Source organism: Nelumbo nucifera, chromosome 7, assembly GCF_055504915.1.
Source record: "Nelumbo nucifera cultivar China Antique chromosome 7, China Antique-T2T, whole genome shotgun sequence".
NCBI lineage: Eukaryota > Viridiplantae > Streptophyta > Magnoliopsida > Proteales > Nelumbonaceae > Nelumbo > Nelumbo nucifera.
In genome coordinates this window covers 38,684,049-38,697,260 of record NC_142655.1, presented here as the reverse complement: position 1 = coordinate 38,697,260, position 13,212 = coordinate 38,684,049, and the positions used below count along the sequence as shown (strand labels likewise).

The 13,212-nt window shown below is 40.8% G+C and overlaps 1 protein-coding gene across 3 annotated transcripts in view; it reads left to right on the top strand.

The window, feature by feature from the left end:
* The window catches only part of LOC104587870 (GTP-binding protein-like protein), an 83,149-nt gene that overhangs the window by 30,960 nt on the left and 38,977 nt on the right, over positions 1–13,212 (top strand). For 2 of the 3 annotated variants that reach the window (XM_088891366.1, XM_010245625.3), the window contains exon 10: positions 9,596–9,655. The exons of the other annotated variant lie outside the window; for it this stretch is intronic. In XM_088891366.1, coding sequence (XP_088747492.1) covers positions 9,596–9,655 — 60 coding nt within the window. The remainder of the gene's footprint in view (positions 1–9,595; positions 9,656–13,212) is intronic. 3 annotated transcript variants of the gene reach the window in all.

Here is a 13,212-nt window from a genome sequence, read left to right as displayed (position 1 = left end):
TTCAACCATCTTGCAAAACATCATAGTTATCCGGGAAACTTCTTCACGTCCTTTCAATAGATAAATCCAAGTGCACCGAGAATAATGGTCAATAAAACTGATGAAGTAACGGAAGCCATCAATGGAAACAATGGGTGAAGGACCCCAAACATCAGAATGAACCAAGTCAAAAGGGGCATGAATTTCATTACTAGAAATTGGATACATTGATCTACATTGTTTTGACATTTGACACACATCACAAATTAAACTTTGACTCGAAATGCCCTTACATAATTCGGGAAACAACATTGCTAAGGAAGAAAAGGACAAATGACCTAGCCTAGCATGCCACAAGTGCAGCCTAGCTATTGACTCCACACTCTCCGGACTAGTAGTAGAAGCTTGCATGGCTGAGCTGACATCTTCATCAAAGTAGTAGAGGCCCCCATACTCATGACCACTCCCAATCGTTCTCCTCGTCAATCTGTCCTAGAAGACACAATGAGAAGGAAAGAAAGTTATATTGCAGTTCAAGTTTTTTGTAAGCTTTGAAACAGACAACAGATTTGAGGTAAGACTAGGAACATGTAGGACTGATTTAAGAGAGAGATCCTTGCTTAGGTCAACCACCCCCTTTCCAGAGATGGTGGAGAGGGACCCATCAGCTACTCTCATCTTATCCTGGCCAGACAACAAATGATATGTGGAGAATAAGGAGGACATATGTGTCATATGGTCAGTGGCTCCGGAATCAATCACCCAAGAGGTAGAATTAATGGAACTAGATGCACTAAATGCAGAGGCTGTACCTGATTTGGCAAGAGAGGTGGAAGCTAAAGAATTGTTCTTCAGACGGGCTAATGCCCGACTGAGAATCTCTACCTCACTAGCTGTGAAGCCCAAAGTACTTGGTCCAGAAGAGTCGGCAGCCTGCCTTGCGGTGGAAGATGACACTGTCTGAATACTCTGTGAGTTGTCACTACTGTTGTTGGTGGCAAGATTCCCACTTGCTGTGTGGCCCTTCTGTTGCCTTTTGTCCTTTCTCAGAGCAGCTGGCTTCAGATGAGGGTACAGGACCCAACATTTCTCCTTTGTGTGTTTCTCACCACCACAATGTGTACACTTGAGGGACTTCTTATTTGAAAATCTATTCCCCTTAGTGGAGACTAAGGCTGAATGCTCTCCAGGTTGTTCTGTTGATTGTGTCTGGGAGTCAACTTGCATCTCCTTTCTCCTTACTTCTTCATTCCTCACCAGGTAGTAGACATGGTGAAGCTCAGGTAATTCATCTCTCCCTAGAATTTGTGACCTTATACCTTCATATACAGGGTCAAGACCCGCCAGAAACTTGAAGGCTCTGCCCTCCTCAATCTGCTTATCATGCCTCCCCTTATCATTAGCATTTTCCCAATCCAAAATCAAATGGTGGTCAAGCTCTTCCCAGAGGCCTTCCAGTGTTGCAAAGTAGGTTGCCACGGACATGTCTCCTTGCCTTGGGGCTGCAATGTCTTGGTTCAGCCTGTAGATTCTAGCATTGTTCTTTTTCTGGCCATATGTCTTAGATACTTTCTCCCAAATTTTAGCAGCTGTGGAGAAGTGATGAACAGTTCTGGCCACCCTAGGAGTCATAGAGGCCAGCAACCAAGACATGACTGTGGCATTTTCCTTACGCCACACGGTGTATTCAGGACTGCCAATTTCTGGTTGTTTCTTGTCTCCATCCAAATAGCCAGTGAGGTCACGAGAGGTAATAATAAACAGTCTTGCTGAGACAGACCACTCTCTAAAGTTATACTCATCCAATAGCACACTTGTAATCTGCAAGCTATGCAGATTAGGGTTCTCCAGGTTTGAAGACCTTATAAGAGGTCTGTTATCTTTAGAAGAAACTTCACTGGATAGTGATGACATCCTAACTTCGGTCAAGGAGTTATTTACAGTACTGTTGGTGGTTCTGGTTAGGGCTGGCCGAAGTAGTCACAGAGTTCACAGTGCTGATAGCACACAGATAGGCTTCACCTCAGAGTTCACAGTGCTGGTAGCACACCGGATAGGCTTCACTTGGACTAAACCAGTTCGGGTACAGCAGCAAGAAAAAATTCTGTAACTGAACCAGTTCACAGAGCTGGAGTAGGGCTGGTAACCGACCTGGAAATGATCAGTAACTGAAGTCGCCACAGTCTTGTAAAGGTTTTTCTGAACCAGTTCTGATGCAGGTTCTGATTAGCTGAAGTAACCTCAGCAGGTCCTGACAGCTCGCAACACAGTTTCAGACTTGCCGAGACTGTCACAGTTCTGAAGCAGCTCTGTTACAGCAGCAAAAAGTGTTCTGGGCTGGTAACCGACCTGTGCTATGTAGACTCCACTTTGCACCTCGAGTACTGCTACTGTAAAGGGAGTTCCCCTCCTTACAGACAACACTAGGACTGCTGAAATCAGACCTCAACTAGGTCTGTCCTATACAGACCTCTTCTTAGCAGCCGAATAGCTGCTAACTACTAGAAACTAGTAGGACTCCAGCTTCAGGGTCTTACCTCCCTTGCGCCCTACAACCAAGGGAAACCCTAGGTCGAACCTTGTGTTGTTCTCCTGCAACCCTAGGGTTTCACAGCAGCAACCCAGATAAAAAAAGGTGAACTACAGCAAGAAAGATGAGATGGCGTCGGCAGTAACCAGGAAAGTGCTCAATGCTCTGATACCATGAAAGCTGAACCACTGTAGTCGAAGTAGCAGAGAAGAGGAGAAGAAGAAGAGATGCTGAAATTGTCGAACTATTCTAGCCAGTCGACCAGTTCTTTATTTATAGATGAATATAGTACAAGGTACAAGAAATTACTGGGATGCCCCTGATTAGTGATGGGACACCCAGATGACTTAAATCATTAAATAGGATTAGGCCCATTAACACAAGCCCAGTTACAAGATAAGTTAAACATAAGAATGGGCTAATAAGAACTCTTATCAGCCGAACATCACTCTAACATTCTAACAGTTAGGACCCACACAAAATAGTAATAAACCAATTCTCCAATCATCAATTTCTTGTTGGTTCTTGTAGGAAAATACTTTTAAAAACTTCTGATGATTTTAATGAAATATTGAAAAGTTTTAATAATATTCTAAAATTCCAGAACTTTAAATATATAGTCTATCAATGAGATCTAAAATATTGCCAACATATTGGTAAAATATTGGGGATATTTCGGAAAAAAGATTCTTGGAAGATTTTGTATTGCCACCTAGAAAATGGGGATATTTTGAGAATATTTTGCCAAATATCGTCGTCATTGCGAACCATGTTTTCAGTTATTATGCTGATAAAGTTTAAAAAGTATAGTATTGCTTTTTGGAAATGCATTATGGAGAACTTTTTCTTTTGCAGTGTAATAATGCATGTTGATATTTTAAACCTTGTTCTATCCCACTTTTCCGTTAATGTCCAATCCAAACAAAGTCGTAATGAAATGATATTTAGCCTACTAGAAGGGAAAAAGAATCATGTTGAAGGGCAAACTGGATTTGCATTCTGTTAGAATAATGTTAAAAATAACTTAGTTGCAGATGTTAGGGCCTGTTTGGCTAATTAAAGTGTTTTTTTATTTCGTTTTTTTTTTTTCTGTTATGTCTATTATTGTACTCAGGGGCACAAGGGTCTTTTCCCTTGTTATTTCTGTCACCCTATATATAGTAAAATAAACACTGGCGCCGCCAGTACTGTTACATTGCAAACCTTCTCTCTTCTCTTCTCTCCTCTCTTCTCTTTTCTTCTTCTCTTCTCTTCTCTTCTCTTCTCTCCTCTCCTCTTCCTCTTATCTCTGGCCGGCTACACTGTCAAGATGGTATTAGAGCGGGAATGCTGATTAAAAGAGAGCAGATCGAACAGACTAGCAGAAAAGAAATCTGATTCTGGACTACAGAATAGCTACAACTGGTATAGTTCTCCCTATTTTTCTCTTCTTTACTCTCCTTGGTCATGTGCCGAGTGAAAACCCTATGAATCTGGGGCGGCTGAATGCTGTCGAACCTGTGTAACCCTAGTTTTCTTGGATCGTGTGATCCTGTTCATGTGTTAAGACAACTGTAGGTCAATGATGACCTGTCTTCTCAATGGTTTGCGTTGACTATAAGTAAGAAGGATCTTTCCTGCTGATTAGTGGCTGTTAGACATTCTGGAATTCTGGTAGGTGGGGACTGATAAAACTATACAGGTCTGAAATCTGCCGAATATTACCTCAGTTTTTGTCCGGAATTTGGTACTGTTCGTGCTCAATCTGGTTGGTAAACCCGAGTGTGTGGGTGTGAACTGAGTGGAACATTGTTTTGTGGAGTAAGGAGGGGTCCTAAGTCCGGTGTTTGGGACTGATTAACTGCTTGACCATGTCGACTGAGAATTCTGCTACTTCAGAGATCTCAGGGAGCCACAATGGAGTGAGTGGGGGAATGGATATGAGCTTTCCCATGGCTGTCATTCCCTTTGATGGTCTGAATTACCTTGAGTGGTCTAGGGGGATAAAACTCTACTTCACTGCTAGGGGGCGAATAGGATACATCAATGGGAGAGTAAAGGAACCGAAGTATGGAAGTGCTGAGCATGATAGGTGGAACCAAGAGAACAGTATGGTGATGTCTTGGCTCTTGGTTTCAATGCTGCCACAAGTAAGGAAGACTTTTATGTGGGTTGAAACTGCTTGTGAGATATGGGAACAAGCGAAGTCCACTTATTCAGAACAGAGACACTATGCCAAGATATATCAACTACAAGCTGAATCTTCTACTTGCAAGCAGGGGGAGAGGAGTCTCTTGATGTACTATTCTGATTTGACATCAATATGGAAAGAACTTGATCACTATCAGAATGTGAATTGGAAGTGTGATGAAGATGCAAAGGCCTATAAGTCACTTGTATCACAACAACGAGTGTTTGCCTTCCTCCTAGGGCTGAATTCGTCATATGAGTTTATCAGGGTACAGATCTTGGGTAGTAAAGACTTGCCATTAGTCCAGGAGGTGTATGCCTTAGTGCAGTCAGAAGAAAGCAGAAGTGTGATGAATGGTGTAGAAGGGGAGTCAGTTGCCCTAGCGGTCCGGGGAAATTCAGATACAAATGTCGGAGGTGGCTTTAAAAGGGGTGACACTCAGAAAAAATCAGAAGATAAAAGCAAGCTTTGGTGCACTCATTGCTAGAAGACACGACACACTAAAGATACATGTTGGGATCTCCATGGAAAACCTAAATGGGCACAGGATTTGGGTAAGAAGTCAGCACCGGATCAGGGCAAGAAACCAGGCCAGCAGAATCAAAAAAGGTATAACTCAGCTAATATGGCATCGACAGAGACTAGTCCTTCCGTAACTCAGGAGAGACATCCCGGTTCTGACCCTAAGGAAGATATTATCAACTCCTTTTGTGAACATTTGGAATTGTATGGTAGGACTCTCCGCCAGGTAGATTCTGGGCCTACTCCTACCTCATTTGCGTCTACATCAGGTAATGCCACAGCCTTCCATGTGTCATCTCATACCACTGATTCACCTTGGATTATTGACTCCGGAGCCTCAAATCACATGACCGGTAAGTCAAATTTGTTCTAGACATATAACCTTCTCTCTGGGAGAGATAAGGTAAGACTGGCTGATGGTTCTTTTTCTACCATAGCTGGCCGAGGCACCATATCTCTCCCACTTGGCCTTACTCTTCCTAATGTCCTGCATGTTCCGAAATTACCTATTAATTTGCTGTTCATTAGTAGTCTTACTCACTCTTTGAACTGCTCAATCACCTTTTTTTCCGTCTTCATGTGTGTTTCAGGATTTGACCTCGGGGAAGACGATTGGTAGAGGAAGCATGGTGGATGGTCTCTACGTGTTGGAGAATAATGCTGGTCTAGTGGCGACTGAGTCCACAAGTTCGTCGAGTGAGAGTCATGCCTATTTATGGCATAGTCGTTTAGGTCATCTTTCTTTTGAGTCGTTAAAAGTTATGTTCCCAAAGTTGTTTGAGTCCTTGTTAGTGAGTCAGTTACAGTGTCAAACTTGTCAGTTGAGTAAGCATTGTAGAAGTTCTTTACCTTTACGAAATAAAAAATCTGAATTTCCATTTCATATTGTTTATTTTGATGTTTGGGGCCCTGTTACTCTACCTACTGCGGTTGGCTATAAGTATTTTGTTACTTTGATTGATGATTATTCTCGATACACTTGGGTTTACCCTATGTGATCTCGAGATGAAGTGCCACAAATTGTGAAAGATTTTCAACGCATGGTGTTCACTCAGTTCCAAACGGAAATTCATATCTTTCAGTCGGACAATGCAAAGAAATATTTCCATAGTGATCTCACGAAGTTCTTTGCTTCGAGTGGGTCACTTCAGCGAAGCTCTTGTGCCAGGACACCCCAACAAAATGGTGTGGCTGAACGAAAAAACCGTCACCTTCTCGAAGTTGCTCGTGGCTTGCTGATTCATATGAATGTGCCAAAACAGTTCTGGATGGATGCAGTATTGTGTGCGACATATATCATCAATCGCATGCCCTCTCGGCTACTATAGTAAGGCCCCACATAAGCTCTTGTTCCCTACAGCCCCGCTGTCCACCATTCCGATGCGTGTTTTTGGGTGTCGTTGTTTTGTCCACAACCTGTCACCTACTCGTGGTAAACTTGACCCTCGGGCTATTCCTTGTGTTTTTCTTGGTTACCCTTCATCTCAAAAGGGGTATCGTTGCTATGATCCCATTGCCCGCAAGTACTATGTTTCCATTGATGTCTCATTCTTTGAGAGTCAACCGTTCTTCTCGGTTTCTCCTTAGGGGGAGAGTAGGGTTGAGGAGAAACAGGCGGCGACTCAGATTCAACTACCTCCTTTACCCGATCCTCCTCCGTTCCGGGTTTTTCATCGTCGCCATAAGAGCCAGCAGAGTTCAAGAGCCGTGGAGCCGGACACTATGCAACCAACATCATCGGATTCACCCGAGGCAGATCCATCTCATCAGCCAGGTACACTTGCTCCCATTGCTCCTTTAAATGTTGATTCACCTGTCCCCAATGATCTTAATATTCCTATTGCTAAGAGAAAGGGTGTTAGATCTTGTACCACTAATCATCCTATCTCTAACTTTGTGTCCTATGAGCATGTTTCACCTTCATACCGTGCCTTTCTCTCTTCTGTGGATAGTGTCCCCATCCCTAAGACCGTGGCAGAAGCTTTGTCAAAACCTGAATGGACAGATGCAATGCAGGAAGAAATTGATGCCTTACACAAAAATGGTACGTGGGAGTTGGTAGATCTTCCTGAGGGGAAGGAACCAGTGGGGTGCAAGTGGGTGTTCACAGTGAAACACAAAGCTGATGGAATTGTTGAAAGGTACAAGGCTAGACTGGTAGCAAGAGGCTTCACACAGGTATATGGAGTGGACTATGCAGAGACTTTTGCTCCAGTAGCGAAGATGAACTCTATCCGGATTCTCCTTTCCTTGGCAGCAAATCTTGACTGGGATCTTCACCAATTGGACATCAAGAATGCCTTCTTGAATGGTCACTTGGAAGAGGAAGTGTACATGACCCAACCCCTAGGGTTCTGTGCCAAAGGCAGTGAACAAAAGGTGTGCAGGTTAAAAAAGTCCCTATATGGGTTGAAACAATCACCTCGGGCTTGGTTTAGTAAGTTCCATTTAGCAGTCCAACAGATGGGATTCAAACAATGCCAGTCAGATCATACCCTGTTTGTAAAAAGAGGTGAAGGTAAAATTGCAGCTCTTATTGTGTATGTGGATGACATAGTGATCACAGGAGATTGGGAGGCTGAAATCCAGAGACTAAAAAAATTCTTAGCTACTAAATTTGAGGTGAAGGATCTAGGCCCCTTACGATACTTTCTTGGAATTGAAGTTGCTCGCTCTCACAAGGGCATCTTTATTTCCCAACGGAAGTATGTACTAGATCTACTAGAAGATACAAGCAAGTTGGGGGTAAAACCATCTGATTCACCTATTGAACCTAATCACCATCTGGGAGACAGTTAGGGAGAGTTTTTGAAAGATGTAAAGATGTTCTAGAGACTCGTGGGGAGACTTCTGTATTTGTCTATGACCAGGCCTGATATTGCCTATGCAGTGGGTGTCCTTAGTCAATTCATGCACAGCTCGAGGACAACTCACTTTGAGGCTGCAGAGAGGATCTTGAGATATCTCAAGAAGTTTCCTGGAGCTGGTTTGTTGTTCTAGAAACATAGTCACTTAAAAGTGGAAGTATATACTGATGCAGATTGGGCAGGAGCAGTCAATGACCGAAAGTCTACCAGTGGTTATTGTGCCTTTGTAGGAGGAAACCTTGTCACATGGAGAAGCAAAAAACAAAGTGTGGTGGCTAGATCTAGTGCTGAAGCAGAGTATAGAGCGATGGCTCATGGGGTTGCGGAAATCATGTGGATAAGAAATCTGTTAGGTGAACTGGGTTTCACAGTAAGCAATCCTACGTCACTCTACTGTGACAATAAAGCTGCCATCAATATTGCTTCTAATCCAGTTCTGCATGATAGGACGAAACACATTGAAGTGGACAAGCATTTTATTAGAGAGAAACTTGAAAGTGGAGAAACTCGGAAGAGCAACTTGCAAATATCTTCACCAAAGGTCTTCATCATGTGCGGCACAAAGATTTGTGTGACAAGTTGGGCATGATTGACATCTATGCTCCAACTTGAGGGGGAGTGTTAGAATAATGTTAAAATAACTTAGTTGCAGATGTTAGGGCCTGTTTGGCTAATTAAAGTGTTTTTTTTTTTATTTCGTTTTTTTATTTCTGTTATGTCTGTTATTGTACTCAGGGGCACAAGGGTCTTTTCCCTTGTTATTTCTGTCGCCCTATATATAGTAAAATAAACACTGGCGCCGCCAGTACTGTTACATTGCAAACCTTCTCTCTTCTCTCCTCTCTCCTCTCTTCTCTTCTCTTCTTCTCTTCTCTTCTCTCCTCTTCCTCTTATCTCTGGCCGGCTACACTGTCAAGACATTCCTTGTCTATCTTCAAATAAATTTTATTGGTGGTCTGCAAAAGACTGACATTTGATCTCATATGGCTGAATATTTTCCCACTAGTGGCAAATGGTGAACTTAACAAAAGCTTCTCTTTAGGGAAGTGGCTGCAATGCAAAAATATGATCCATTGAGAAATAAAGTGAAAGGATAGAGATTTGGGCTGAAAATATGATCCATTGAGAAATATAGTGCAACTTGATGGAAGCATATTTGAACCCAAAATGTTTCAAAGTTTGAGCAGCTTTGTAGTTTTTATATATTTTATTTAGTTACCCCATTGGCCTTGTAATTGCTAGAAACCTTAAAGAATCCACCTAGACATCCTTTCTTGTGTTCAATAGTATGCTACAATTGTTTTGCCAGTTTATTATTTGCAAGAAAAAATGTTCAACTGTCCAATTAATTCTTGAAACCTGGTTCCAGCTATTTGGTGTTAGCACCTTTGAGCCAGCAAAGTTAAATAATGTATAGAATACATCGTGTAAGGGATTGCCTCTTGGAGTTTGGTTTCTTGATTCTGCAATCGCTTCCTACCCTAAAATGTTTTTAACATGCAGTTTTTAATTTTTGCATGTTCACAGGTTGCTTATGATGATTTTGTTGCAGCAGGTTCATTTGCAGCTGCAAGAGAGAAAGGACTTGTGAGTTGGTGTCCTATTGTTACCTTACATTCTCAAATGCAGACTTACTATCTATTTAATCACTTGCTTGTTTTCCTCCAAGGACACTCCTCCAAAGCAAATGCTATGCATAATTAATATTCACATGTGACCAAGAGATAAGTCAATGTGTGAACTCCGTTACCTTGGTTGAATAATTCATAATGAAAGAGAGATTGAGGAGGATGTCATCCATAAAATTAGACTAGGATGGGCAAATTGGAGGGGTGCATCAGGAGTCTTATATGGTAGGAGAATACCACTTTAGCTAAGAGGAAAAATCTATGAAACAGTTGTAAGGCAAGCTATGTTGTATGGGGCAAGGTGTTGGGCAGTTAAGAAACAACATGTTGAAAAAATGAATGTGACAGAAATGCAAATGCTTAGATGGATTTAATGAAGTCATACTAAGGAACCTAGATGAAAGTTGGAGAAATGCTGTTCTTGTAATGTGTGGTAACTTCTCATTACCTCATTGATATACTATTTTATTTATCAATGAATCTTCTTTTTCTATTATTACCAAAAAAAGTAACCTAGGAGTAGCTCTAATAAGCGATTAAATGAGGAAAAGTAGAGAAATATGGTTGGTCACGTGCATAAAAGACCATCTACGGCATTTGTTAGGAAAAGTGCTATGTTACAAGTTGAAGGGGCTAGAAGAGCTAGGGGCAGACCAAAAAGGACTTGGGTGGAAGCAATGAGAAATGATTTAAGCACCCATAATGTAATAATGGATAGGTCACTGAACAGAACGGAATGGCAAAACAGTATTCATGTGGCCAATCCCAACTGTTATGCCAAGGCCCAACCTCATTGAGTATTTTTTTAATATCAGACTATATTATAATTGTCAAGCCAGATAAGCAATTCTAGGTGAGTTGAATGCCTAGGAACCTATACAATAGAATTTTACAAGGAACAAAACCGTAATCTCTGGTCAGTTCCCTAGTTTCATTTTCCAACCAGCATCACATAAATTGAAAATATAGCAATGCTCTTAACTAATAACATTAATTTTCCTCTTAGAGCATGCTTATCCAAACCATAATTGAATTTTAAATCTACCAGTTTCAAAATTTTGAACACAAATTTTCAAATCTGTCATGGCTAGGTCATGATGACCAGTTCCAAATGCTATCTTGTCTGGGAATGTCATTTGAACCTTCAACAAAGTTGCAGAAGACATGAGAGTTGGAAACAAAGAAATTTATCAGGGAGGAGAATGGTGCCAGCAATTGTGACACAGAAAATAAGGGATCTGAGGAAGGGTGCTGTCCTGATGGAGGGACAAGTATGGTCAGGCTCAAAGGATTCACCGATGGAGTCATCTATGAAACAAGAAGCTGCAATAGAAAAATGAAATTAGAAGCAAAAATAGGGATTGCAGAGTGGAGAGAAAGGCAAGCAGGAATGGATAGTATGTCTAGCTCCTTGAAATTTTCATTCTATGAAAGAAACAGATGATGTGTACCCAAAATAAGGAATGTTGGGTGCATAATTGTCAAGGCGTTGCCTAGGTGTCGCCTAGGCGACTAGGTGCCCTTGGCTGGGTACCTCGCCCAAACGCCTTCACTTTTAGCAACTAGGCGCCCTTCTAGGTGACTAGGCACCTGCCTAGGCAATTAAGCGCCCGCCTAGGTGACAAAAATGACAAGGCGGGCACCTTTCATAATATCATTTGTATTGCTCTATCTTATTAATGTATGTGCTAATACATTTTTTTATGTGCTATATATATCAATTATATTTTGTTTTAATGCTTTACTATTGAAATTTAAAAGATCAAAGGGTTTTGAGAAGAGAAAAAGAAAGAAAGAAAGAAAGAAAAGAAAAGAAAGGGGAAAGAATCAATAGAATAATATAGTTCTTTTTTTCAATTCTCTCTCTAATTAAATAAGACAGAAACTCCATCCTTGTTTTTTTTTTTTTCTATTTTACTTTCCATCTTGAATATTTATCATATAAAGTTAATAACCTTCTTTAGCTGCTAATTAATATGAATTTGCTCTATTAAATACTTTTATAGTAGTATTATTTTTGAAAATAATGAAATTAATATATGTAAAAGATTTTATCTTTTAGGTGTGATGATTTGCCACATTTTTAGAGGAAATTTAATGTTCTTAATAAAGAGAATTGCTATTTTTCAATTAACATACATGCTGAGTGGTATATAAAACTAGGAAACTAGCCAAAAGTCAGTTTTTCATATTATAAAATTTTTAAGCGACTAGGCGCCCCCGTGTCGCCCAGAATCGCCTAGACGCCTTGAAAACTATGGTTGGGTGTTGAAGCCTCAAAGTATGGTTGGACAGGGAGCATGTTATTATCCACTCTGAATCATAGCTTATCTAAGTCTCTTTTTAGACCAATTGTGTAGGCCCAATTGTCCAATTGTGCTGAAATATTTTGTGAGCCTATAGTAGAATCCACATAAGTGGGTTGCAGGCCCTAAATTAATTTAAACGGTGGTTGGGCTCCAATACAATTCATTGAACATGTAAGGGGCCTGTAGTAGAGCCCATTAAAATGGGTATAAGTCCTAAAACAGTTTATGTGAGTTAAGAAAGGCCTGCTTAAACTTATGAGGTGTCCTTTGAATGGGATGCCACTTGTCTTTGTCAAGGAAATGCCTAGGCAACAAGGCACTTGTGGAGGGTTGCATCAAGTACATGGTTCCATGAAATACTTTATATTAGTTTTTTGAAAATAAAATAGTAAAATAGACATTATTAAACTAAAATATTCCTTTTGTGGGTTTATGTACTAGCTTCTTTTTATTGTTTTCTTATTTGTTAGGGTTCAATCAACACACATGTTGGTATTTACTGTCTTGAACCCTCAAAGACATAATAATTTGAACCAATAAACCAGGAACTTAAAATTTTGTCCAATAAATACATTCTTCTTCCACCTTTCCTTTTCTTTTCCTATGACTAAAAACAGGGGCTTAGCCCCTATATTTTGAATTTCTTCTCATGGACCTAGGGGACTACCCTAGTATTCATGATTTATATTTAAAAAATTCATTGCCTAGGCAGCTAGGCGAGAAGGGAGATCACTTTGGCTGTTTGGAAAAAACAGCCTGGGCTGTTTTGGGAGCCTCTACACATGACACATTAGCTAATTCAGGTCCTCATTTGTCTTTTCAACTAAAAAAGTATTGAGTGTAAATACTATTTTACACACTCATTATGAGATGCCATTCGTAGCAGGCTCCCAAAACAGCCCTGGCTGTTTTTTACAAACAGCCAAAGTTTTTCTGGTGAGAAGGTGCTCCCCTGTTGCCTAGCCTTGCCTTGATGCCTTGAAAACTATGGAGAGAGCTCTTCTCCATCCTTAAACCTCTCTTTAAGTGGGGGACAGTATAGAAAGAAAGATAATGGGGAAGGAGGTGAGGTATGGGAGGAAGGGGAGGAGACAGATGAAGGAATTATTGATGAGGAATAGAGGGGAAGTGATTTTTGGAGGTTGAACTTGAAGATGTAGCTGGTTTTATTTATTGTAAGGGGCCTAAGAGATGAAAGGAGGAAAAA